At 42.9% G+C, this 25,468-nt stretch overlaps 1 protein-coding gene across 1 annotated transcript; it reads left to right on the forward strand.

Annotated features, from left to right (window-relative positions):
• The first annotated feature begins 379 nt into the window (after window positions 1-379).
• GCNT2 (glucosaminyl (N-acetyl) transferase 2 (I blood group)) lies at window positions 380-24,867 on the forward strand. Its single transcript, XM_063298882.1, has 3 exons — window positions 380-1,362; window positions 16,942-17,034; window positions 24,670-24,867. Exons 1-3 carry the CDS (start codon window positions 429-431, stop codon window positions 24,858-24,860), a joined length of 1,218 nt encoding a protein of 405 aa, XP_063154952.1. The 5' UTR covers window positions 380-428; the 3' UTR covers window positions 24,861-24,867.
• The last annotated feature ends 601 nt before the right edge of the window (window positions 24,868-25,468 follow it).

The raw sequence follows: 25,468 nt of genomic DNA on the forward strand, positions 1-25,468 counted from the left end.
CTGGAGCCCGCTACCTGCAGAGTCCGCCCCCGCCGGTGGAAAAGTGAGGCGCGCCGGCACCGTCCAATCCCCAGCACCTCTGGATACGAGTCCCTTTCCCAGGGCTGGGCCGGGGCTGAACATCGAAGTTCGGGGGGAGGCTGAGAAGGCCAGGAGAGGTCCGGCAGGGGAGCCTCGTGGAGTCGCGGATGCGGCATCTCCTACTGGTGAGTAGCCTGGATGCCCGGGACCCCGCGGGCTGGGCACGGCTGCGGCTGTGTGCTTAGCAACCGGCTGAGTAAAAAGGTAGCGCTTGGAACTCTTCGTGCGGTGGCTCAGCAGAAAGTCTGGGCGGCTGAATGCATCGCTTGGGCGGCTGCTGAGGGACCCGCCGGCGGTGGATTTAGGTCCGTCTCCCACTCCGCCTGCCCACCCGTCCCCGAGAGACCATGCGGGCTAGGAAGCCTCAGTACATCTGCGCCGTCTTCCTGCTGAGCGGCCTCCCGGCGCTGCTGCTCCTGCTGCCCGGCCAGCCGTCCCCTGCCTCAAAAGACCGGCCGCCACAGCCCCGGGAGAGCGATTTCCTCCGCCATGGTTGCGATGCTCTGGCCCAGGGGAAGAGAGCCTTCGTGTGGGGAAACCGTCTCCGGATGTCCTTCGGCAGAGCCGCCTCCTGCCAGGATTACGTGACGGACAGCCACTACCTGACAAGAGCCATCTCGGCCGAAGAGACGACCTTTCCCTTGGCCTATGTCCTCACCCTCCACAAAGACCTGGGAACCTTCGAGCGGGTCTTCAGGGCTATTTACTCCCCCCACAATATTTACTGCATCCACGTGGATGAGAAGGTGCCCTCCAAGTACAAGCAAGATGTGGAAAAACTGCTGGAGTGCTTCCCTAATGCTTTCCTGGTCTCCAAAGCGGAACCTGTCATTTATGCAGGCATCTCCAGACTTCAGGCTGATTTGAACTGCATGAAGGACCTGCTGCGATTCACCCCAATCCAGTGGAAGTATGTCCTCAACATGTGCGGGCAAGACTTCCCGCTGAAAACGAACAAGGAAATTGTCCAGCACCTGAAAAGGTTTAAGGGGAAGAACATTACCCCTGGCATCCTCCCCCCACCTCCAATGACTGTAAGGACCAAATTTGTTTACAAGGAACACATAGGCAAGGAAGTTTCCTACATGAAAAAGACTAAGACCCTAAAATCGCCGCCTCCCCACAATCTCACTATCTACTTTGGGTCTGCCTATATTGCTCTCACTAGGCCGTTTGTGGAGTTCCTTTTTAAGGACCCAAGGGCCATTGATTTGCTGCAGTGGTCCAAAGACACTTACAGCCCCGATGAACACTTTTGGGTGACACTCAATCGGATACCAGGTAGGGACTAATCTCTGGCTCTTTCACATTCCAGCAAAGCCTGACGTGCTTGACATCCCAAGGAGTGGTTGTTAGTGTCAATGATGCAGTTGTATGACTATATTTCCCTCACCCCCAGGGGTTTATTCCTCATTTTGCAATTTAACCATAGCCATGAACCCAACAAAACAGGGCATAACCATCTAGACACAAATCAAATGATTAGTTATTTTATAACAAATTCCACCCTAATGAATAATTGCAAGAAAACATTCTGCTTCAAAATATACCCAGAGAAACATAGTGGAATTTGTTTGAAAGCTCTTTGTTAAAATGGCCTTAATGGGCTTCTTTCCTATGAATTGGTAAACCCATTTCATTTTTTTAAAGGTCAGTGGGAAGTAAGCAATAGTTTCTCCAAAGCATCTATTGTGGGACTAGTCAGTTTATTCAGGCATGATTTAGGGTTACCAATGTGGTGGCCAGTGTGAAAACCCAGGTAGTTGCAGAATCACCAAATTACAGAATTGTGGAGTTGGAAAGGTCACAAGGATCATCTAGTCCAACCGTCTGCAATATGTAGGAAAATCACTTTGAGAGGGTATTGTCCAGACTTTTAAAACTACTGCAGCACCTGAGAAGGTAAACTATTTCACTGTTGGACAGATTTTACCATCAGGAAGTTTTTGCTTATATTCAAACAAAATATAGGTAGCTGTGTGTATACCCATTCTTTCTGATCCTGTTTCTGTGGCAATAGAAAATAGTTCCAGACCATCTTCCTATGGTACCTTTTTATGTACTGAATACTTAACATTATCATCTTTCCTCATTCTTCTTTTGTCCAGAGTCAATATTTTCAGTTCCTGTCCTTGTAGAGCATGTTCTCAAGTCCATGTTTCATCTTTGTCACCCTCTTCTGAACCTGTTTTAAGCTATAAATGTCCATCTGGAAATCTGGTGCCCAGAATCATCCACAGTAGTGATGTTCTAAATCAAGCTAACAGACAGTGTGATAGCAAAAGAAAAGGCTCATAAAAATCTGTGATAGAGATTATAAGAAAAAAGAGTGAAATGGATGAAATGATAGTATGGTATACATGGAATGAATATCATTGGTTTCAGACGTAGGTGCAGAAGAAGACAAGCAACACGATTAAGCATTTGCGTCTCTTCAATCTGAAAAATCATTAAGGAAAGCCATTTAGAATTTGCCTTTAAATCTGTTACAAGTTTTGCTGAAACATCAGTGTGTGAAAGTTCATTACGCCATTATAAGATGTGCTGAATGGCAGGTTTTTTTTATAAGTTTTACTCTTATGATGCAATACAGGTCTGATAAAACTTGGCATGCTGTGAAGGAAGTATACTCCTTTTTCTCTCTGCCTCATAATCTGAAACAAGGTCACTCAGTAAAGTTGACTGTGAACAGGATAAGCAAAGAAAAAAACTCATTCTCCACCCTCAAATACTCATTTAGCTTGTTGAGTTGTCAGGAGATATAGTCAATGCTACTGGTTTAGCAAAGACAGTTAAATAAATGGAGGTTGTACTCATCAGTAGCTTCTAACATGAGAATTGAATGTTAAAGCAGTATCTCCAACATGCAGGAAAAAATCCCACCTAATTGTATGTAAACTCAATTGACTGTAGATTTGAACCAATATGTGTTAGAGCAAGACACAAGAATCCATTTTCCAGTGGAAAAAATCTCTCAATTTTTATTTTAAGAGCAGTATTCTCCCATATCAGAGGTCTCCAAACCTTTGGACCAATGGACAAATTGGAATTTTGAGGAAGTAGTACATTATACTACTGACAACAAAGGTCCGCATTGTTAAAGCAATGGTTTTCCCAGTAGTAACATATGGCTGCGAGAGCTGGACCATAAGGAAGGCTGAGAAAAGGAAGGTAGATGCTTTGGAACTGTGGTGTTGGAGGAAAATTCTGAGAGTGCCTTGGACTGCAAGAAGATCAAACCAGTCCATCCTCCAGGAAATAAAGCCAGACTGCTCACTTGAGGGAATGATATTAAAGGCAAAACTGAAATACTTTGGCCACATAATGAGAAGACAGGACACCCTGGAGAAGATGCTGATGCTAGGGAGAGTGGAGGGCAAAAGGAAGAGGGGCCGACCAAGGGCAAGGTGGATGGATGATATTCTAGAGGTGATGGACTCGTCCCTGGGGGAGCTGGGGGTGTTGACGACCGACAGGAAGCTCTGGGCTGGTCCATGAAGCCACGAAGAGTCGGAAGTGACTAAACGAATAAACAACAAGTACATTATAAGAAGTACTGTGACAGACAGAGTGGCAGACCGGTGAGAATAATAGTGCCAGAAGTTGCTCTTTGGACTCTTTTAACAACATAGGTTTGTGTTATTTGTCGATAGAAAATTTATGTCTCTTCACAATTGAGAAGTTTAATATGAAGATAGGTTTGGAATTAGTGTTTTGGCCGTGATAGGCTTTGCAGATCCAAAGCTTTATAAAATGTATGCTAAGAGATAATATAAGGATAATATAAAGAAATACAATATTGGTACTTGCTTATGCCACAATCCAGAAGTTACAGCCAGCATGCAACAGACTTGATGAAGTAGCTGCTTTCTGGTACTAATGAGAGAAAGCAATTTCCTGTTTAAATATACAAGAGAAATACATAGCAGAGTTGTATATTTAGTTAGATGCAGAAATATAGGATGGCAGTGTACAACAGTCCTCTTTTGCTCCTTGACCTGGTGCTCTTTAGATGTGTTTCACTCATAATTATGGGAGGTGCGGGTTATAATCCAGGACACCATGATAGGCATTCTAGCAAAGAAATTCAGTCTCTGCCTAAAGATGATGGCACTCTTGGTATCTAAGTCATGCAGGAAGCTAACCTTTGTTTTATGAAATTGGAGCCTGCCTGGAGGCTACCTCAGGGACAGAAGTATTGCAAAGCATAGATAGTTTTTAACTGAGCAAAAGGAGTGCCCTGTCCATCTTTTAGATGCCTTTTTGGTTAAAAAAAAAAGTCATTTCTTCTTGGGATCTGGGCTGGCTGGAAAGACAGGTCAGGCTTCTTTAGAGCTTCTGTTTTATTCTTTTCACTGCTCTGGTGTAACGATTGCCTAAACCCAAATACTCAGTCTCACAAGCTCGGGCTTAAAGATAACTGATTTATTAAAGGAATAGTATGCAAATACAGAGAAAGCTGAGAATGAGCAAAAGCGCGCCAAATACAAACTTAAAAGCCTTGCTTGTGGGCAGGTCCCGCCCCGTCGCCCGTCAGGACGCTCCCCCTCCCAGGTGCTGAATGCCGTTAGACGCGCCTGGGAAAGTAACCTTGAACAGGAGCGCAAACCCAAACATGCATTCCAAGCCCTCAAAACAAGGGAGGGCAACAGAATGGAAAAACCCCGGGTGAAGGGATACGGAACAGAGAATGACATGTGAAACGTTACAATGTTAACCAGACATTAGAATGTGAACATGACATATTGCCCCCCCAAAAGAAATTAGGGAGCCGGTTTGTCAGGATAGGCAGAGTGAAATTGGGCTACGAGACGAGGAGAATGCACGTCTGGAGCAGCAACCCATTCAGGATGAGGGAAATGTTTCCAGCGGACGAGGTATTGTAGAGTAGAGCGCTGGCGTCTGGAATCGAGAATAGATGCCACCTCGAAGTGTTGCTGGTTGTCAATCATGAGGGGAGGTGGAGGAGTGGGTTGCGGATGCCAACGGTCCGATGACAGGCAGGGTTTGAGTAAGCTACAATGGAAAACAGGATGTAAACGTTTAAGGTTGTGAGGTAAATCAAGTTTAAACGTAACAGGGTTGAGCTGAGCAACAATTGAAAAAGGACCGACAAATTTAGGACCAAGTTTTTTAGAAGGTTGTGGGGACTTGATAAACTTAGTTGATAAGTAGACTTTATCCCCGACTGCAAAGGATGGTTCTGGGGAACGCTTTGCATCAGCATGGCGTTTATAGGCAGCTTGGGCATGTTGGAGGGCGAGTAGAATATTAGACCATGAGTCTTTGAGAGAGTCCGCCCAGCCAGCGAGGGTGGCTGGGAGCGGTTGAGGATGAGGAAGTTCAGGAATCGGAACAAATTCGCGTCCAAAAACTGTTTTAAAGGGAACTTGACCAGTGGTTTGATGAATGGAATTGTTGTAAGCGACCTCAGCAAATGGGAGTAGATCGACCCAGTTGTCTTGCTGGTAGTTAACAAAAGCTCTGAGGTATTGCTCTAAGGTAGAATTAACCGCCTCTGTAGATCCGTCCGTTTCCGGATGCCAAGCAGTAGAAAGTGATTGTTTCGTACCCAGAAGTTTCAAAAATGCCCGCCAAAATTGTGACGTAAATTGTGTGCCTCTGTCACTCACCAAACGGGCGGGGATACCGTGGAGGCGGTACACGTGGATGAGGAAGAGGCGTGCCAGCTGTTGTGCGGTAGGGATAGAAGCGCATGGGATAAAGTGGGCTTGTTTGGAGAAAAAGTCTTTGACGACCCAAATGACAGTTTTGCGTTGACTAGGGGGTAGATCAACGATAAAATCCATTGAGATATCCTGCCAAGGGACAGACGGAGTGGCCACGGGTTGAAGGAGACCCTGGGGTTTGCCCGGTTTGCGCTTTATCGCCGCACATACAGGGCACGCAGTGACATATTCTTTTAAGTCTTTGAGTAAAGTTGGCCACCAGAATTGACGGCGAACGAGGTGCAAAGTTTTCACGTAGCCGAAATGCCCAGCTAGCTTGTCATCGTGGCAGCGCTGGAGTATGGTTTTTCGCATAGGTGCGGGTACATAGAGACGATCGTTGCGCCAGGCAAGATCATCGGTGAAAGTTAACATGTGTCTGTTGGCTTGCAACCAAGTATCTGTTTTAAGGTGGGAGAGCAACTGTTGTTGCAAATCGGAGGGAATTGACAAGGGAGGTGGGCTGCTGGAAGGCTGAGCGGCTGGAGGCGGAGTCGATTGTGCTCGGGTCTGGCTGCGAGTCACTGCTGCCAGACTTAATTGTTTGTCGGTCCAGACGGTGCCTTGGACCGTTGGCCCTGGGCCATCATCTTGGGGTCTGCGCGAGAGTGCATCAGCCAAAAAGTTTTTCTTGCCTGGTATAAATTTAAGAGTGAAGTCAAAGCGGCTGAAGAACTCAGCCCAGCGCAGCTGTTTGGGACTGAGTTTTCGGCTGGTGCTTAGAGCTTCCAGGTTTTTATGGTCAGTCCAGACTTCAAAAGGGTTGGAAGTACCTTCCAATAGGTGTCGCCATGTCTCTAAAGCCGTTTTTACAGCAAAAGCCTCCTTTTCCCAAACGTGCCATCGTCTCTCTGTTTCAGTGAATTTGCGAGAGAGGTAGGCACAGGGTTTTAAAGCGCCAGATTGGTCAGATTGTAACAAAATTGCGCCTATGGAAAAATCAGAAGCATCGACTTGTACAACGAAGGGTTTAGAGGGGTTTGGATGCTGTAAAATTGGTTCTGTGGTAAAAAGTTGTTTGAGCGTTTGGAACGCTTGCTGACAGGCTGGAGTCCATTTAAGGAGCGCGCCTGGGTTCTTCGAACGTCGCGTATCCCCCTGTCCTTTGGTTTTTAACAGTTCAGTAAGGGGGAGGGCGATTTCTGCAAAATTTTGGGCGAATGCCCGATAGAAATTAGAGAATCCAAGGAAACTTTGTAATTGTCTCCTGGTACGGGGAGGCTCCCATGCTACAATAGCTTCTACTTTTGCAGGGTCCATTTCAATGCCCTGAGCTGAAATTCGGTAGCCTAGGTAATCAATTTGCGACTGATGAAACGCACATTTTGACAGTTTTGCGTATAACTCTGCTTTTTCCAATTTAGCCAGTACCTGACGCACCAAGTGGATATGTTCTGACATGGTTTCAGTATAAATCAATACATCATCCAAATATACTAGTACCCCCTTAAATAGGTGGTCATGCAAGACCTCATTGATTAACTGCATAAAAACCCCGGGTGCCCCAGATAAACCGAATGGTAAAACTTTATATTGGAAAGCCCCAAGAGGACAGTTGAACGCTGTTTTCCACTCATCCCCCTCTCTTATGCGAATGCGAAAGTAAGCTTCTCTCAAATCCAGTTTTGAGAAAATTTTGCCTCTGGCCAGATGTGATAACATATCTTTGATCAGGGGCAAAGGATATTTATTTAATATTGAGACCGCATTGAGCCCGCGGAAATCGGTACAAAGCCTTAATGACCCATCCTTTTTTGGCCTGAATAGGACAGGAGCTCCTACCGGGGAATTAGCCGGCTCAATGAAACCCCTAGCCAGATTTTTGTCAATGAACTCCCTTAGCGTGGTAAGCTCTTTGGGAGACATGGGGTATATTTTTGGGTGAGGCAATTTTACATTTGGTAAAAACTCAATGGTACAGTCCGTTTTTCGGTGGGGTGGCAAGCGATCTGCTTCCTTTTCCCCAAATACTTCAGCAAAATCTTGGTACTGATTGGGTAGCCCCTCAAGAGGTTGAAGCGTTTGCACAGTGGTATACGCTACCCCTCCACCCTCCATGTCCTCCAATAGGTCCTTTTCGGGTACTTTGTAAAATCCATCCGCAAACGTCACAGTTCTATGCAGCCAGTTGATGAAAGGGTTTTGTTGCACAAACCAAGGCATCCCCAAGATTACCAGAGGACCCCCCACTGGAGCTACCACAAATGGCAGCTTTTCCTGATGGGAGCCCATCTGCAAGGCGACCAGTTCCGTGGAAAGATTGACTGCTTTCCCTCCCGCCATAGTTCCATCCAACTGGGTGAAAATCATGGGTCTTGGCAAAGGGAACGTGGGCAGTTCTAGAGCCGCTACGACATCAGGGTGCATTAGGGAACGGGAGCAACCCGAGTCTAGCATGGCCCACACTTCCACCGTTTTGGTTTGTGAGCCCAGTTTAACTTTAACAGTCAGTGTGGGAAAGTTTCCACTCACCGAATCATGGTTACGCCCGGTTTCTTCCACCTGCCCTAGGGCGCCCTTCAGGGCAGGTGGTAGGCTTTTCCCGCCGGCTGCTCGAATTGCAACTCTTCCTCCTCTTCTCCGAAGGGTAGGTCTGGGGGGTCCAGTTCCGCGAGGGCTGCCTTCAGTTTTCGCGGTGGAGCAGGAGCAGGCGTCTTTATCGCGGGTTTCGTCTGTCGTTCCTCTGGACGGCGTCTCGGGCACGACGTGGCTCGATGCCCTTCTTTCCCACATCGGAGGCACTGACCCTTGGAGAACCGTTGCTCCCTCTCTTCTTCCCAGGTTTTCGGTTTGGGGCGGCTGGCAAGTCCAGATGTGCGCGCTCCTCTAGCGAGACGTGTTTGTCTAAGCTCTTTGGTATGGGCATAGGTTCGTAGGGCATTTTCTGCGCTTCCCGCCAACTGAATCCACCCATATAGCGTTTTGGGATCATCTCTGCCCAGAGCCCATCGAAGGATTTCGGGTTCAAGCCCCTGCTTGAACAATTCGATGATTGTTGGCTCAGACCAGTCTTCCACTTTTCCTGCCAAAGCTTTAAACTCCAACGCATATTTGGCAACTGAGAGGGACCCTTGGTAAAGTTTCCGCAGGTCATTTTTGGCCGTTTCTTGAGCTAGGGGGTCTTCGAAATGCTCTTTAAGTGCCCACAAAAATTCATCGAAGTCCTCTAACTCAGTTGCCTCAGCTTGGCATAGTTGCACATACCAATCCGCTGCCCTTCCTCTCAGCTTGTTGGCAATGAAATTGACCTTGCCGTGTTCAGACCGAAAGTTCCGACCCCAATCTTCCATATAATGCTTGGCATTCGTAATAAAGAAGGAGAGCGTTGCGGGATCCCCATCAAACTTCACTCCAAATGGTGGGAAGGTTCTTGCCGGCTCAGCTGGCTGTGGCGGTGCCGCGAATGACAGCGTACGCCGAGCCCCCACAGGTGGTCGATCCCTAGGAGGTCTTGCCTCTCGCTCTCCCCTTTGATGGGCTGATCGAGTCTTACTTCTCCCCCGGGTCGACAGGGTGCTGTGCCTGGGGTACTGTGACGGCTCTTCCTCCCAATCCTCCGGGGTGGGCTCTGCCTCTCTGGGCTGATCCTCTCTGGGTAGATCCTTGAGGATCGTCACTATTAAATCCATTTTATCTTCCAATGCCCTCATACGGGCCGGAGTGACCGGCTCCTCCGGGGGTTGGTTGGTTATCACCACCTTCGGTGACAGAGGGACTTCGTGCTCCCAGGCCAATTGGGGAGACCCCCTCCCCGTGGTTCTTTCCATAACAGATCTCTGTTCACTCCTGAGACTCTCCTGTATGGATGTCAACAGCTCGTCCAATTGGGTATCTCGCAACTCCCGACGTGCTGCTCTTTGCGCTCTCGAGGTTAGCGCTGGCCGGCTTTTGGCCACCTCCCGCTCCTCTTCGCCTCCCTCACTTACGCGAAGTTGAGGTTCTGTCATCGCTAGCGTTCCCTCTTATCCAAGGATTGGATGGGGCCAGCGGAAAATGGAAAAAATGAATTCTCAGCTTTATGTAACGATTGCCTAAACCCAAATACTCAGTCTCACAAGCTCGGGCTTAAAGATAACTGATTTATTAAAGGAATAGTATGCAAATACAGAGAAAGCTGAGAATGAGCAAAAGCGCGCCAAATACAAACTTAAAAGCCTTGCTTGTGGGCAGGTCCCGCCCCGTCGCCCGTCAGGACGCTCCCCCTCCCAGGTGCTGAATGCCGTTAGACGCGCCTGGGAAAGTAACCTTGAACAGGAGCGCAAACCCAAACATGCATTCCAAGCCCTCAAAACAAGGGAGGGCAACAGAATGGAAAAACCCCGGGTGAAGGGATACGGAACAGAGAATGACATGTGAAACGTTACAATGTTAACCAGACATTAGAATGTGAACATGACATCTGGGCAATTTCACAGATTTCAAAAGTAAAAATAGCACCCAAAGGGAGAAGTGACCCCTGTAATCACTAAATGTTCAGATGAGATATTTCCATGCAACTGAACATTCATCATAGCATTTCATCAGGTGAAACCCTTGAGGAAAAGCCGACTCTGTGCAGCAAGAGAAAAGAAAGAAGGATCTTAATGACAACCTTAACAAACAAAAGGTTATCATTAAGATCCATCTTTCTTTTCTCTTGCTGCACAGAGCTGTTTCAGTAAAGCTCCTTGGGCTCAGGCATCCAGATGTTCGTTATCTGAAAATTGGGTTTTATGGGTAAGAGTTTTAAAGGAAGTTGCTTGAGGGATGTTGCTTGGTGGAAACCTTGTAATTTGCTGAGACTCAAGTGCTTCCACTTTCTCATGCTTATGTGACTCATTTGCAGCCCCATTTGGAAATGAGGGGGAGTTTCAGCCTTTTGTTTTTGAGAGGACTCTGTAAAACCATATTGATTTTCAGGGAGGTGGGAGCTTACTGGAGAAATGGTGGTATGTTGTTGTTTGCTTCTCTGCCTCCTTTTTAGCTAGAATTAAGTCTGATTCTTTCAGTGTTCTGAAGAATTGTTCATTATTTAACCCTTTAACTTGGTCAGATGGAAATAAGACAGAAAAAGGAAAGAAGTACCTAGGATTTTCCACTGAAACATTTTTCATACTAACGCATCCTCTTTTCCACTGCTATTCTGATCTGTTCTGCACTGATTTAGAAAACCATTCCTGTCTGACATTAGCTATGATTGAGGAAAGCCATTTTCTTTCACTGTAAATTGTCAAAAGTATTATAATGTCTCTTTACAGCAGAAAAGTGGAATAAAGGTAGTATGATTTTGTGGTTACTCTCAAACTATCTTTCAGGGTTGATACTGCGAAGCTAACATTAGAGGAGATCCCCATGCATGCTGTTCCGAACTTTGAGAGAAAAAGCAGGATAGACATGCAATAAAAATATACAAAAAGGAATACATTCAAGAGCAATGTAGTTTCAGTATTAAGAATGTATTTATTCTACAGTCTCAAAATGTCACAGAATACCAAAGAGTGCACATAGGGTCTCAGGAGAACAGTAAACACAATCCACATAGAAAAAAATCCATGCAGGATTTCCAGAGATACATAATACTATTATGACTTCTGCTATTAATAACTTCTTCAGAGTTTTGCTAAGAGATTTACTGCCATTTTGGCCAAGAATCTTTTTTTTTTTTTTTTAATTACAAACACCTAACCACCATTCATCAAAACTTTTCTCATGGGCAAACACTGTGTCATTTTTAGAGCAATGCCTGGTGGATGCTTTTTGTTTGTACTGTATCATAGAAAGGGATGAGTTATATCAGTGAATCTGTAGCAAAACTATTTTTACAGGTAAGAAATGAGAGCACACAGTAGCCACTGATAGTGGACGGTACTTCTCCCCCCTCTCCATATCTGTCTGCAAATTGCCATTATTATAGTTTCTTCTGCAGAACTTTCCCGTGTGTCCAGTGCTACTTCGTGGTATTCTTAGCAAGTGCCTGATCCTGTTCTCAAACTGTTAGCTTTCCTGACAATCAGATTGTCAGAGTGCATCTTGTGGCCTCTACAGGCATCTGTTGTGATGTAGGGGATGTTCTGGTGCCACCATGTACTCTTGCACAGGACCAACCCTCACATCAACTGATCTACATAGTTTCCTAGTAATCCGTGGTGGGGGGATACTTTTTGGCAATACATTGCCAAGGAACTTCTCAAACTTTTCAGTCCTGCCAATAACTAGATAACATTGTTTAGCAAATAATGGTTCAGTAAACTTCCATGGATTGTTTAAGCCCAGAAACCTGGCATCGCCATAATACCCTCCTGATCTCAAGGGGACATCCTTGTTTTATTTGTTGTCAGGAATAATGTAATCCCTAGAATTTTCCCAAGTAATACATATTTTAAATGATTCTGCTAGCAAATAATTTTCTCAAGTAACCTTGATATTGCTGAATGTTTTCATAAACTGTGCAGTTTCATAGAGGAGAGAGCAAATCATTTTAAAATATTATGTAAGTGCTGTTTATTAATACAGTTCAGGAGATTCATAGCCTTTGTTATTGTTCCATGTCACTGCAGTTTTCCACTGTTGGCAAGTCTAGTTGCTGTTAATATTTTCTGGAAAACACGGGATATCTGCTTATTCTTCAGGAAGGAAATGGAATTATGGACTTAAGAGAAAGCTGCTACTTGGCTTTTTTACAGCATTGCTGCAATAGGCCATATTGATATAAATGTTATGTTGCGAATAATCTCAGCATGTGTCTAAAGAAATGCCAGTAGTGTCTCCATTTCTCCATTTATGTTTTGAATGGTCCTTAATTCCTTATATGCTTTTGTACAGTGCTTAACAAGTGTGTGTGTGTGCGCGCGTACACGTACCTTTTGAGTCAGTTTTTGACTCCCAGCAACTGCTTGGATTAGTCCTTGCAGTTTTCTTGGCAAGTTTTTTTGAAAGTGGTTTGCCATTTCTTTCTTCCTCAGGCTGAGAGAGAGTGACTGGCCCAAGGTCACCCAACCTGATGCCTTACCCACTACACCAAACTGGCTCTCTTTAACAAATTTAGCAAGCACTTTTGTTGAATAACAAACAAATAACATGTCTTAGAACAAACTTGCTTGTCAAGAATGCTCTTCAGTATTCTTCAGTAGAAATTTCTAAGTACTATGGATTAGGAAGAAATTGATCTCCAGCCCAGTGAAATCCTATTTTTAGATATTAGTCATTTCCTTTCCCAATTGTAGTTTTTCTTTTGGATTGCTTGTATGAGAACACACCTCCACTTAGCATAGCGCCTGTGAATTCACAGACAGTAACTGCACTTGACACCTGTTCACAAATGTCAGTTTTCTGAATGTTAGTACTCACATTGCCATGTGTATTGCTACTTGTATGCCTTAGCTAACAAGTTTTAGTCCTTGATCCATTCTTGTGAACCAGATGACTGTTGGGGCATGCAGGGAGGCAGGAACTGAGGTGGGAAGCAGGCTCTCACCAGCTTATTGTTGGCATTCACAGGGAAGTGGGGTTAAGGCAAGGAGCAAACTCTTACCAGCTGGCTGCCAACAGTTGCAGGGACGTGGGGCTGAAATGGCAAGTGGGCTCTGGTCTGTGAACATGGGGAGACTGTGGCAGAAGACCTGGTGGACCTCCTCAGACCACACTTGGAAAATCACTGGTGTCCCAATTTGCAGGCCAACTGGGAGCTTTCCAAGGTCCTGATTTTGAATGAAAGAGGTGTCTTTTAAAATTATTTTATATGCAAAAGGACAAAACAAAAAACAAAACAAAAAACCTCACCAAAGCTGACAACTCTCATATATTAAATTACACTCAGAAGCACATATTTATCATGTTATACTATTAAATTATTAACATTTAAGTCAGTTTATTAAGTTAGAGAAAATCAGGAATTAAATATATGAACTGGGGTACACATGCCAAATTATGAAAGAATCTTCAAATAAGACTGTCAGTTATATTTGTACAGACATAGAGAGGTAAATACTTTAGAACACTATGACTGACATAGGACACACATCCTTCCAACTGTGTCTTACGCTTGAAGAGGATAGAGTACCTATTTATGTTGCCCTCCTGTTAATTTTGAAATCATTGGTATATAATTAAAAAGAACAGGAACATATATGAAAAGCAATGAATGTTCCAAAACAAGATTATTGGGTGAGGTAACTTCTGTCAAGAAGGGAGGTGCTGTTGCACATGATCACATCAACTGAACCAATGTTTTGGTTTGAGTGCAATAGCAACAATTGAATGAGCCTTTTAATTTTCAGAAAAAATGTAGAAGCACCTAGCAGTTATGAAATCATAATTTCAGTTGAATTAGTTGTACTTTAAATCTGTAGAAATGAGATACACATAGATGCCAAAATAGTCCTTCACTGACATTCTCATACTAGACACTCTCTTTATTCCATGATTCTCTGTAGTCTTGAACATCTAATTTGATGCATTCTAATAACTGTTTACTATAGACGTATTATTTTGTAAATATGTCCTGTAGCACTAGACAGGCTTTTGAAGCACTTAGAGCTGCTAGCCCAATTCTAGACAGCAGAGGTAAAGATATTACCATTCAGGACTTTTTGACAAATGATACTTACAACTCCTCAAAAGGCAGAAATGCATAGTCATTAAAAAATACACTTGTTCATGCTACAGTTGCACAGGTTTTTTTTTATAACTAGGGAATCCCTCTACAGTAAAAAGTAGTTGGTGTTTGTATGCTTACTGACAAAATTATAGTAATTTAAAATGTGGTTGATGAGATTAAGAATATTTTAATATTTATTTGATTTCAGTGCTGCCTTACTCCAGACCAACTCTGGGCAGCTCATAATATAAAAAACAAATTAAAAACCCAATAGAAAGAAATGAATAGATGGAACACCCAGTCGCAAAACCCCAAAACATAGGCAACCATATGCCAAACACATCTAACGGCTCCATCCATTGTACCCCAAGGTCTGGGAGAATAGCTAGCATTGTAAAACTTTGCAAAATGCCATTGAGACAGGAGCCACCTGGATCTCAGAGGGGACCTCATTCCAGGAGGCAGGGTCTGCAACAGAGAAATCCTGCTTCCTGGGTCCTGAAAGATGACACAGTTCAATCAAGGGGACCCAGAGCATGCCCACTCTGTTGGCTCTTACCAGATAGGCAGAAACCATGGGAGATAGGTGCTCCCTCCAATAATTGGGCTCTATGCTGTGTAGTGTTTAATAGGTCATAACCAGCACTTTGAATCACCCAGAAGCATACTGGCAACCAGTGAAGCTCATGAAGTAGGGATATCACATGGGTATACAAAGGCAAACCCACACTGCTGCTGCTTTCTGGACCAGTCGAAGTTTCTGAGTGGTCTTCAAGGGCAGCCCATGTAGAGCATATTGCAATAGTTAAGCCAAGGGATGAGAAAGGCATGAGTGACTATCTGGAGGGCCTCCAATAATGTCTACACCAGATGGAGCTATGCAAGATCCTTCTTGATCACAGCTTCCACCTGCTTTTTGAACAGGAGTGTTCAAAAGAAGACCCCCAGATCATGTTCCACTCTTGAATGGGGAAGTGCAATATCATCCAAAAGTAAAGATGGAAGATCCCTGGATCTAGGTGGTCCCAACAGCCACAGCAACTTGGTAGTATTGAGTCAGAGTTGATTTCTCCCCATCCAGGCTCACACAGCCTCCAGGCACTGGGACAAAACTTCAACAGCCTCACTTGACTGGCCTAAGGTCAAACAATATCATTGGCTATCACTAGCATACTGACAATAATGGACCCCAAACTGACAGATGACCTCACTCAGGGGTTTCATCTAAATGCTGAACAAGAGTGGGGAGAGGTGCCACCCTACAAAGGAGGTGTCTAGGGAGTGACCACTCCTCCTCCAACATTGACTTGAACCAGCCTCAGAGGAAAGAGAAGAAATACTGTAAAACTGCCACCAACTTCAGGACCAATGTAGAAGGATACTGTGGTTGATGGTATCAAAAGCTGTTGAAAGATCAAGCTTGTGAAAGATGTGTGCACCACCTCCATCCCAGCTTTGCCACAGTTCATCAACAAGCATGACCAAGGCTGTCTCCATACTGAATCTTGGCTGGACATCTGACTGAAATATGTCACATAATCTGCTTCCTCAAGGGTCCTTTGCAACTGCAGCCCAACCACCTCAACAATCTTCCCTAAGAAGGGGAGGTTGGAGACAGGGCAATAATTTTCTAAGATAGTTGGGTCCAGGGACAGTCTCTTGAGAGGGCAAACCACTGTCTCCTTCAAGGTCAAAGACACAACCCCCTCCCTCAAAGAGCCTGTCACTGCAGCATGGGCCCAACTACAGGTCACTTCCCTGGCTGCCTTAATGGGACTTGGGTCTAACAGCAGGAGGCTGAACTAATAGCACAGAGAACCCTGTCACCGACAAACTTATCCCAGGTTACACCACTAGAAAGAGCTTCAGGTACCTTAGCCAGACCTGTCCAGGCAGAGTTCAATGTGGATATAAGCAACTTTATCCACCAAATAGCCAGAATATTCCTTACAGCTGCCCTACATATGATCCTATGGCCCATCCCTACTTACCAATATGAATGAAAGCTCAGCATCCTCTTGTGTTATTAAGTATTCAAAACGTAGAAGATTTCATTTCTTGTGTTGTCATAATCTTTGTTTTTTCTATGTACAAGAAGATAAAAAAGCAATACAGGTAGTCCTTGCTTAAGAACACTAATTGGGACCAGAAACTTCGTTGTTAAATAATGTCATAAGTAAAAAAAAACCAAACCGCATGACCGCACTGCTTAGAAAAGTAGTTCCAGCAGTCCCAGTTGCCATCATTAAGTAAGGACTGTGCAGGTCGTTAAGCGAGGACCTCACATGACTGCATCTTGCAACTTCCTGCTGGCTTCCCCATTGACTTGCTTGTCGGAAGCCAGAAGGGAACGCAAATCATGATCACATGACCACAGGATGTTGCAATGGCCACAAATACAAGGACTGGTTGTAACTACCACTCGTTCAGCACTGTAAGTTCGAATGGTTGCTGAATGAGTGGTCATTAAACGAGGACAACCTGTAATTTACCTTGCATTTTAGGAATAAGCACTACGTCCTCACAAGGTCTGTCTGTCTGCTTTTTGAATCACAGGTATCCCTGGTGCCATGCCAAATGCGACATGGGAAGGTGACTTGAGAGCTGTTAAGTGGAAGGAGGCAGAAAAGTCTCATGAAGGATGCCATGGTAAAATGCACATAATGTTAATGATTGTGTTTTTTAATATTTGAAAAATCAACACTGCCCTGAAAATCTAGTATCTCTTGAACTTGTTCTGACACCAATTTTCTTTTATTTATTATGGAAATTAAAAAGACTGTAGAAAAACAAGTTATGCATTGATTGAAACTTGCAGTGCATAAACCCAGAAGTGCCAGTCTCTTTGTTTGCAGTCCTCACTCTGGAAGAGGATTGGTCATATATTAAAATGGTCTGAAAGACCAACTTTGCAGTTTAAAACGTAAGGAGGACTTCCTATGCATGATCTTCTTGATCTCTCAGGTGCTTTTGATACCATTGATCACAGTACTCTTCTAGGCCAGCCACAGAGATCATGCATGATGTTATGGTGATTTTCCTCTTTTCTTCTGGGTTGGTTCCAGTCTGTTTTTATATATATAATAAAGGAAAAAATAATAAAAACACATATTTTTAAAAATATAAAAAATAGATAATACAGATTAAAAACCAAACACTGAAATATGGGCAGGTAGCCAACAAACCTAGAATATAATGACTAACATTAAAAGGTTATAATACTAGAAGACAGTTCATATCCATTTTCTAATCAAAACATGTCTCTATTAAATGTAAAGATACTTGGTTAACACAATTCAAACTGTTAACGAAAAAAGGAGAAAAAGAGAAATTATAGGTAATAAACAATGAGATAACACTGTAAATTATATGTAGAATACATGTCAAATTGGAATACAAACTCTAAAACCTCAATTTTGGAGGTGGCACAACTCTGTATATAAAATTGTAGTCTAAAAATGGTTTTCAAATAGAATTGAATTCTACATCAGATTTACTTTTCAAATATTAGTTTATTCTATTCATCAAAGCATACTCTCATAATTTGGTTAGTCATTCTTCCATAGAGGGAATCAAAGACCATTTTCCAATAAAAATAATATATAATCCTTGCATCCATTAACATATACAATGCCAGTTCAGAATATTTTGAAGGAATGTATGCTTTAATGAAGTTTAATAAAAATATGTCAAGATGAAATGAGAATACAACTGACAGAATTTGTTCCATTCTACAATGGACTGTTTTCTAGTATTCTTGCAGCATTATAGCTTTGCCACCAAATATGGAAATATGATCCGATCTGGTTTGTGTGTGTATAAAATTTTATTAAAGATTTTAAGAAAGAAAATAAAAACTAATAGAAACTAATATAGAGTGAGAAACAGAAAAGAAAAAAGAAATCAGAAAAGCTAAAAGTGCAAGAAAGAAAGTAAAAAGAAAATGGAAAAGAAAGAAAAAAGATAGAAGTAGCTTCTGATCTTTACAGCAATTATAAGTACAATTATAAATTTACCTCTTGTTCTATGGTTACAACATAGCTCTTTTTTCTATCAGCAGTAAACGTAGATATTGATTTTTCTTTGATCAAAGAAGTCAATTTAGCCATCTCAGCAAGTTCCATCATCTTCACCAACCATTCCTTCATTGTGGGTAGTACTGAATCTTTCCAACTTTGTGCATACAGTAATTTTGCTGCAGTTATTATGTATAAAAACAAAGTTCCATGATTTTTTTCCAGCTGTTGGTTCATCATTCCCAAAAGAAAAGCCTTTGGTTTCAATTGTATATTAATCTTTAAAATCCTCTGAGTGAGTGTATGTATTTGATTCCAAAATTTTCTAGCTTTTTTACAGATCCACCAAACATGATAAAATGTCTCTTGTTGTTGTTCACATTTCCAACATAAAAAATGAGGATCTTGAGAACTTTATGTCCATATAGACTACATTACAGCTGTGACATTAGATGGAATCCCTTGACCCCTAGTCGCCCAACTCACAAGCGGACTGCAAAAATTTCAGTTCCTGCAGTTTACTCATGAGGAGCATTTGCCCAGAGTTCTAGTGAGCGATCTCAGAATCTCTCCTTTAACTGGAGAGACTTCGCCAGCTAGCATTCTGTTGGCAGATTGCTAGGAAAGCCTTTGGCCCAGGAGAGATCAGAAAAGTCACACACCAGGCATTTCTATAAAAATAATTTTATTTACAGAAGCAAAACGTATTTAAAAGCTTCTGCATTCTTCCAGGCTCTCAGTGAGAGCTGCTTAACTCTCTACATGCCTATACAGAAGGGAAACTGAAACTAAAACAAGTTCAGGCAAGTTCTTCCCCCCAGGTGCAAAAATTAACATTTGAAAAGGGGACAGTTGAATTCAACCTCTTCACCAGGCCAAAATGATTAGTTACCATAGTAACCTTAATCTGTAGTAGAAACCATTAACACATTCACCATCTAGCCACAATTCTTTACTGCAATGTCATCCCTACTCTTTCAGAGATGTCTAGTTTGCCATGATCTTCACCAGAATATGATCCAATCTGTTCATTATATTTCCAGCATTTTGGTTCCAGTTAGAGTTGGCAGGGGTGGGGTAAGTTTGAGTCTTTGACCCCTTACTTGTGAAGTGTCTCAGGCTTGAAAACTTTCACCTCTCCTATTTCCTATCTATTTGAAGCCATTGAGTGAATTCATCTGGCAGCACAGGGTCCAGTGTCATCAGTATGTTGATGATACTCAGTTGTACTTCTGGACCTGCACCAGTCAAGTGATGCTGTACAAGGTCAATGCCCAGTGCTTGGAGGAGGATAGGAGTAGGCTTAATGCAACCTTGACAAGACAGAGTGGCTGTGAGGTTTTGGCTCTCCTGGAATCAGGTATTTGCCATTTATAGTTTCGGATGGGGTTGTACTTCCCAGACAAAACCAGTACACAATGAGAGGATGCTCCTAGGTTCTCAGCTCCTGCTTGAAGACAGCAGCTGTGGCCAGGAGACCTTTGCTCAGTTTCATTTGCTATGTCAGTTGCAGCCTTCCTTGGACCTGGATTCCCTTTTCACGGTTGACATGCCTTAATCATCTCACATGTGGACTACTGAAATGCAGTTTTCATGGGGCTGCCCTTGAAGACCATTTTGTGGACAATTATGGGTATTCCTCAGTATGCACATGTGACCCCTCCGCTGTGAAAGCTGCATTTGGTACCAGCAAGCTTCTGGGTACAATTTAAGATGCTGGTAGTGACCTATAATCATCCTCATCATCTTCATGGCATGGGGCCTGGTTACCTGGGGGACCACCTTTCTCCCATTAACTTAGCTTGCCCTGTAAGATCTGGCAGAGTAGGATGCTCTGGGTCCCATCTTTGAAACAATGTTATCTAATAGGTCTCAGGAAGCATCTCTTATCTGTCATGGCACCTGCCTTCCGGAATAATATTTCCCCAGAAGTTCAAATTGTCCCAACCCCATCATCCTTTAAGTGATCCTTGAGGAACTGGCTCTTCTTCCAGGTCCTGGGATGAGCTGTTGCTTTTACTGAAAGTTTTTCCATGATCACATCTTGTTCTTTTTGGTTTCCATTATTTTAATTTTGGTTTGGCCATCTGGATGGGTTTCACTTGTAAGCTCCCCAGACTTGGTCAACTTGGGTGGCTCTGTAAATTTGATAAAATAAATAAATGATAATTTAGATTAATTTACAAAAAAAAACACCTTTGCATTCCCCTGGTACTTTGTATACCTGTAATGTGCACCAAAGCTCCCACCAACAATTCCCTGTTAGATGTCAGCACCCTGTTTTCCAAATATACCATGGACTTTTATAGCTGCATAATTGGTGGTTTTAAAATAGTAACCATAGCAATTTAGAAAACTCTCAAATGCACATCCAAAACAGCAGAACATAGAGTGACTGGAAAGACAGGGATTATTATCTATTATCTGACCTATTCAAGTTGCATAAGGGTTCAAGAAGTTGGGAAAGAAAGAAAAAAAGACAAGAAAAGAAATGGGAAAAAACCAGAAAGGGGAAAGAAAAAAAAATATAGATATAAATAAAAAGAGGACATCGGGGAAATTTTAAAAAAAGAAAAAAAAATGAACAAGACAGCAACCAAAGAAGTAATGGACAGAAAGCAAAGGGGAAAAGTGAGGGGAAATCTTGCTTCACAACTGGAAAGAGAAGTGGAAAAATGGAGAGGGAAAGCTCATGGAAGCTACAAATAGTGCAGGATCGAGGCAGCCAAGTGTGGTGCACTAGCACCTCATTGGCAAAGAATTTTTTGGCCTGCTTCCTCTCCACATGAGGATGATCTGATACCTTGTGTTATTGTGAGGGCACAGCCTCTAGGAGGAAGCAGCCTTGGAGTATGGAAGTAGGCTGTATCTTACCCCATAATGTGCAGCTGTATCCATAGGCTTTATGGTATAAGCCAGAGGCCAGCAGCAGGGGGTCCACAGGAGAGTGTCAAAATGTCAGGTGTTAGGCACAACCCTATGACTGACGCCTGCTGTCTTGACTTTTTTGACCTTCCCCTGAGGGTGCCAGCGATACAGGCTGATACGTATAGCCTGCCAGCATCTGAACTGGGCTGGGCAGTTTGTCCCCTCTACCTCCCCCCCTCACACACACCACCTCTCTTTTTCTTTATTTATTGGTAAATTTCAGTGTGATATTATTCTGTTCTCTCTGTGTGTTTTTTTTCCTCTTAATTAACTCAACACACTTTTTTATGACATGAATTGGATGTCAGAGACCATTGGATGTATGCAATTCCCATCATTCTAATTCTGGCCTCAGAATTTCCTGTAACTCCTCTGAATTTCCATATCATATGATTTTTCCCTATTTGGGAGCAATTTTAAATCCATTCTTAAACAGAAACATCTGCCTAAAACAAAAAGTCTAAAAATATCAGCCCATCTCCAGTAACTCTATCTGCTAACTAACAACTTGTTATATCTACCGCATGTCTCCGTAGTCATCAGACAAGACACAAACACAAGCTAGAGTAAACTAACATACACTTCAGACTTCTCCAACCTGATGTTTTTCAAAGGCCCAAGTTTCCTAGCCACCTTGCAGAATTCTGATAAACAAAAATGCAGACCCACATCTACAGTATACCAATATATATTATAACAGCGGAAATAGGCTGAAAGGCAGACTAATTGTGACCTCTTTCATATGATGAATGCCTTGTACTGATTTGTCTTCCAGACCCCTGGCTGAGGCCCAGTGCCAGGTCAGTGAATCTTTAGTGGCTCTGGACTCTGGTTATTGCTAGCAAATGCCAGCTCAGCCTGTAATAAGGCCTTCCTCATCTAGACCTTATTATGAGTGAAAAGGTTGACCTGGTGTGTATAACTAAGTCCTGGATGGGCATGGAAAGGGATGTTTATCTCTTGGAGATGTGTTCACCTTGGTTTTTGAACTGGCATCAACCAGAACTCCAGAGCAAAAGTGGCTATTGTTATGCAGGAAATTCTGGTGGCTTTCAGAGGCACTGCCCTGGAGACTATGGATGGTGAAACCCTGTTTGTGAGGTTGGGCTGTAGGGAACAGATGGGACTGCTAGTGCTATACCTGCCTTCCTGCTGTGCAACTGTTTCCCTGCCTGAGCTGTTTGACTCTGTGATGGGGTAGGTGATAGAGGTTCCCAGGCTTGTGAGTGCTAGAGGACATATCTGGGTGTGAAGTCTGAAGCAGCTTGAACGTTCATGGCACCATGGGAACCATGGACCTGACTCAAGTCATTGAGGACCCAACACACAATAGTAGGAGTCCTATATTAAATCTAGTTTTTATCCTGGGGCAATGGCAATATGATTTGATTTGAGAGATAACATCTGTCTCTTGTAATGGTCAGGCCACTCTTGGATTGCTTCAGATCTCTCTGATGCTGCTCCACACCACAGGGAGATAGCTCTTATTTGATTGGTTCATCCCAGGTGTTTACAGTAATGGACCCAATTGGACTTCAGAGGGACCTTGGGGAATTCTCTGAGGCTCTGCTGCACAGGGAGGCCTTAGTCACCACTTAGAATGAGAGGGTGATGATGACCTTAGATTGGATCACACCTCTGTAACTTCTCCTTGTTTGTGGATCCTGGGGAGTTTTCAGAAGAGTGATGAAGCACTGGAAGAGATTCCTGGAGTGCCCTTAGAGAAAGACAAGGAGCAAGTCTGACTGAGCAGTGGTCTACTTAATATAGACACAAGAGTCTATAGTAATGACTACATCATGATAAGAACTTCTGTCTCCTTGAATTGCAGTTGGTCTCAATCCTGTTGGCTTTTAAGAAAGCCCTAGAAACCTGCTCTTCCCCCCCTCTCCCCACTAGTACTGGCTCAGGATACTGTACAAGCCTGTTGTAACTGTATGAGTTAGGCATCTGGCTCCCTAGTATAGTATATTTTATAATTTTCCTTTGTATTTGATGTTTTTAACCTTGGCACCTATAATGATATAATGCCATAATTGCTTATAAGGCAAAACTAAATTTTATTTATTTATTTAGCACATTTATATGGCCGCCCATCTCACTAAACATGGCTCTGGGTGGTGTATAACCAATAATTAAAACAACATCAGAACCATTAAAACACTTTTAAAAATAAATAAAAACAAGATTGTGGGAAAGGATCCATCTAAAAACAGTACAGCCATCACGCAGGCTCCCCATTGGATCCCCAAAGTTGCTAGAACCATGTTTTCAGGGCCTTCCAAAAGACTGAGAGTGGTGGGGCTCACCTCACCCCGAGGGGGAATGATGTTCCAAATTGTGGGAGCCACAGCAGAAAAGGCACGGCATCTGGGTCCCCTCAGATGGAACTCTTTAGCAAACAGGACCTGCAACATGCCCCTCCTGCTGGACCTGATGGGATGGGTAGAGGTAGTCAGAAAGAGGCAGTCCCTCAAATAACCTGGACCCTAGATGCCATGTAGGGCTTTAAAGATCAAAATTCTTTCTAATATATAATCAATATAATCATCAAAATGTGTCTGTGTTTGAATAAAGTTTAAAAACTCCCAATAGACATTGCTAAGCAGCTCATGCAGTTTTTCCACTGGTTAGAGAAAAACAGGAAAACCACAGTGTCTATTGTAATTAAAATACGCCTATTCTTCTGCACACACTTGCCTGCAGCGGAAAGTTTCTCTTTAGTCTGTATGTTTTTTATTGCTTGAATATAAATCACAAGTACAATCTCAAAGTAGTGCTGTTTGCTGGAACTCTGTGTCTGCCTAGAGTGGTGTTTCTTAACCTTAGCAACTTTAAGATGTGTGGACTTCAATTCCCAGAATTCCAGCCAGCATGCAACTTTGAAATGTCCACACATCTTAAAGTTGCCATGGTTGAGAAACACTGGTCTAGAGGACCAGGAGCAGCCCTTTAGTTGTAATAAATAATCCAGTGTTGAACTCTTCCTTCAGCCTCTTGAGTCAGTTTTTGGTTTCAACAAAACCTTGTTAGCCTCCCAGAATTATCTGGTAAGTGGACAGCAATATATATTGAATGAACAAATAATTGAATCATGTAACCTAATAAAAATTGAACATTCATGCCCCTACATACTCCAAAGCCTCTTTTTGATACTGAATCTGATTAAGGAGTAAATGATGTTATACTCTATGCCTCTGTTCTCCTCAAGTGTTATTAAAATTGCAAGAACTTCCTTATTTTAGTATGACTAGGCTGCAAAGACCTTAGTGCAAGTATGCATCTTAATTCTTCTGTCCATAAAATGTCATTGTAATGTTAATATTTTATGCTTTGGCAGGTCACTATGTCAGAAGCATATGTATCTATGGAACTGGTGACTTGCCATGGCTGCTGAAGTCCAAAAGCCTATTTGCCAACAAATTTGAACTCAAAACATATCCACCTACCGTGGAATGCCTGGAGTTGAAACTTCGGGAAAGAGCACTGAATCAGAGCGAGATACCAGTGGAACCAAGTTGGTACTTTTAATTAAAAACATACATATTGGTGAAGAAGGACAATAATAGAAAACCAACATTTTAGAAAAACTGTTTTTGCCTTGAAATCAAGCATTTTTTTTTATGTTTCATACGGGTAGATTTCTAATATATGAAAAAAAATTGCATTTTAACTGGCCTAAGGATTCTGCACCATCACTGTATTCATTGAATTTTCTTTAAATTTTAAAAAAGTGCTTCCCATTTTGGAACAGGATATTCTCCTTTTCTTCCACGTGCTTAGATTACCATTTGCTAACACCCTCAGAAAAAAAATTCTGAATAGTGGAGTTAAAGAGTGAATTCGGATTACCTTACTAACTGATGGCTCAAATGGATGGATTAAGACTGCTTACATTGAAGATTCAGTGATGGGAGTTTGTCTTCTAGCTCACCTTGCTACTTGGACAATCTGGGTTTGCTTCTACCTGTACTCTGCTGTTAAAACTTGCTTCTGAATAGGCCAAATTCTTAGACCACGCTTCCTCCATTATCTGCTAAGCAAGGACAATTGGCCTTCTGTATTACTGAAGACCTACCCCCTTTAACAGTAGCAAACCAGTCTATGAACCAGGGCAGTGCAGAAGATCTAGAATACGG

The sequence above is a fragment of the Candoia aspera genome, chromosome 3, assembly GCF_035149785.1.
Source record: "Candoia aspera isolate rCanAsp1 chromosome 3, rCanAsp1.hap2, whole genome shotgun sequence".
In the NCBI taxonomy this organism is placed as follows: domain Eukaryota; kingdom Metazoa; phylum Chordata; class Lepidosauria; order Squamata; family Boidae; genus Candoia; species Candoia aspera.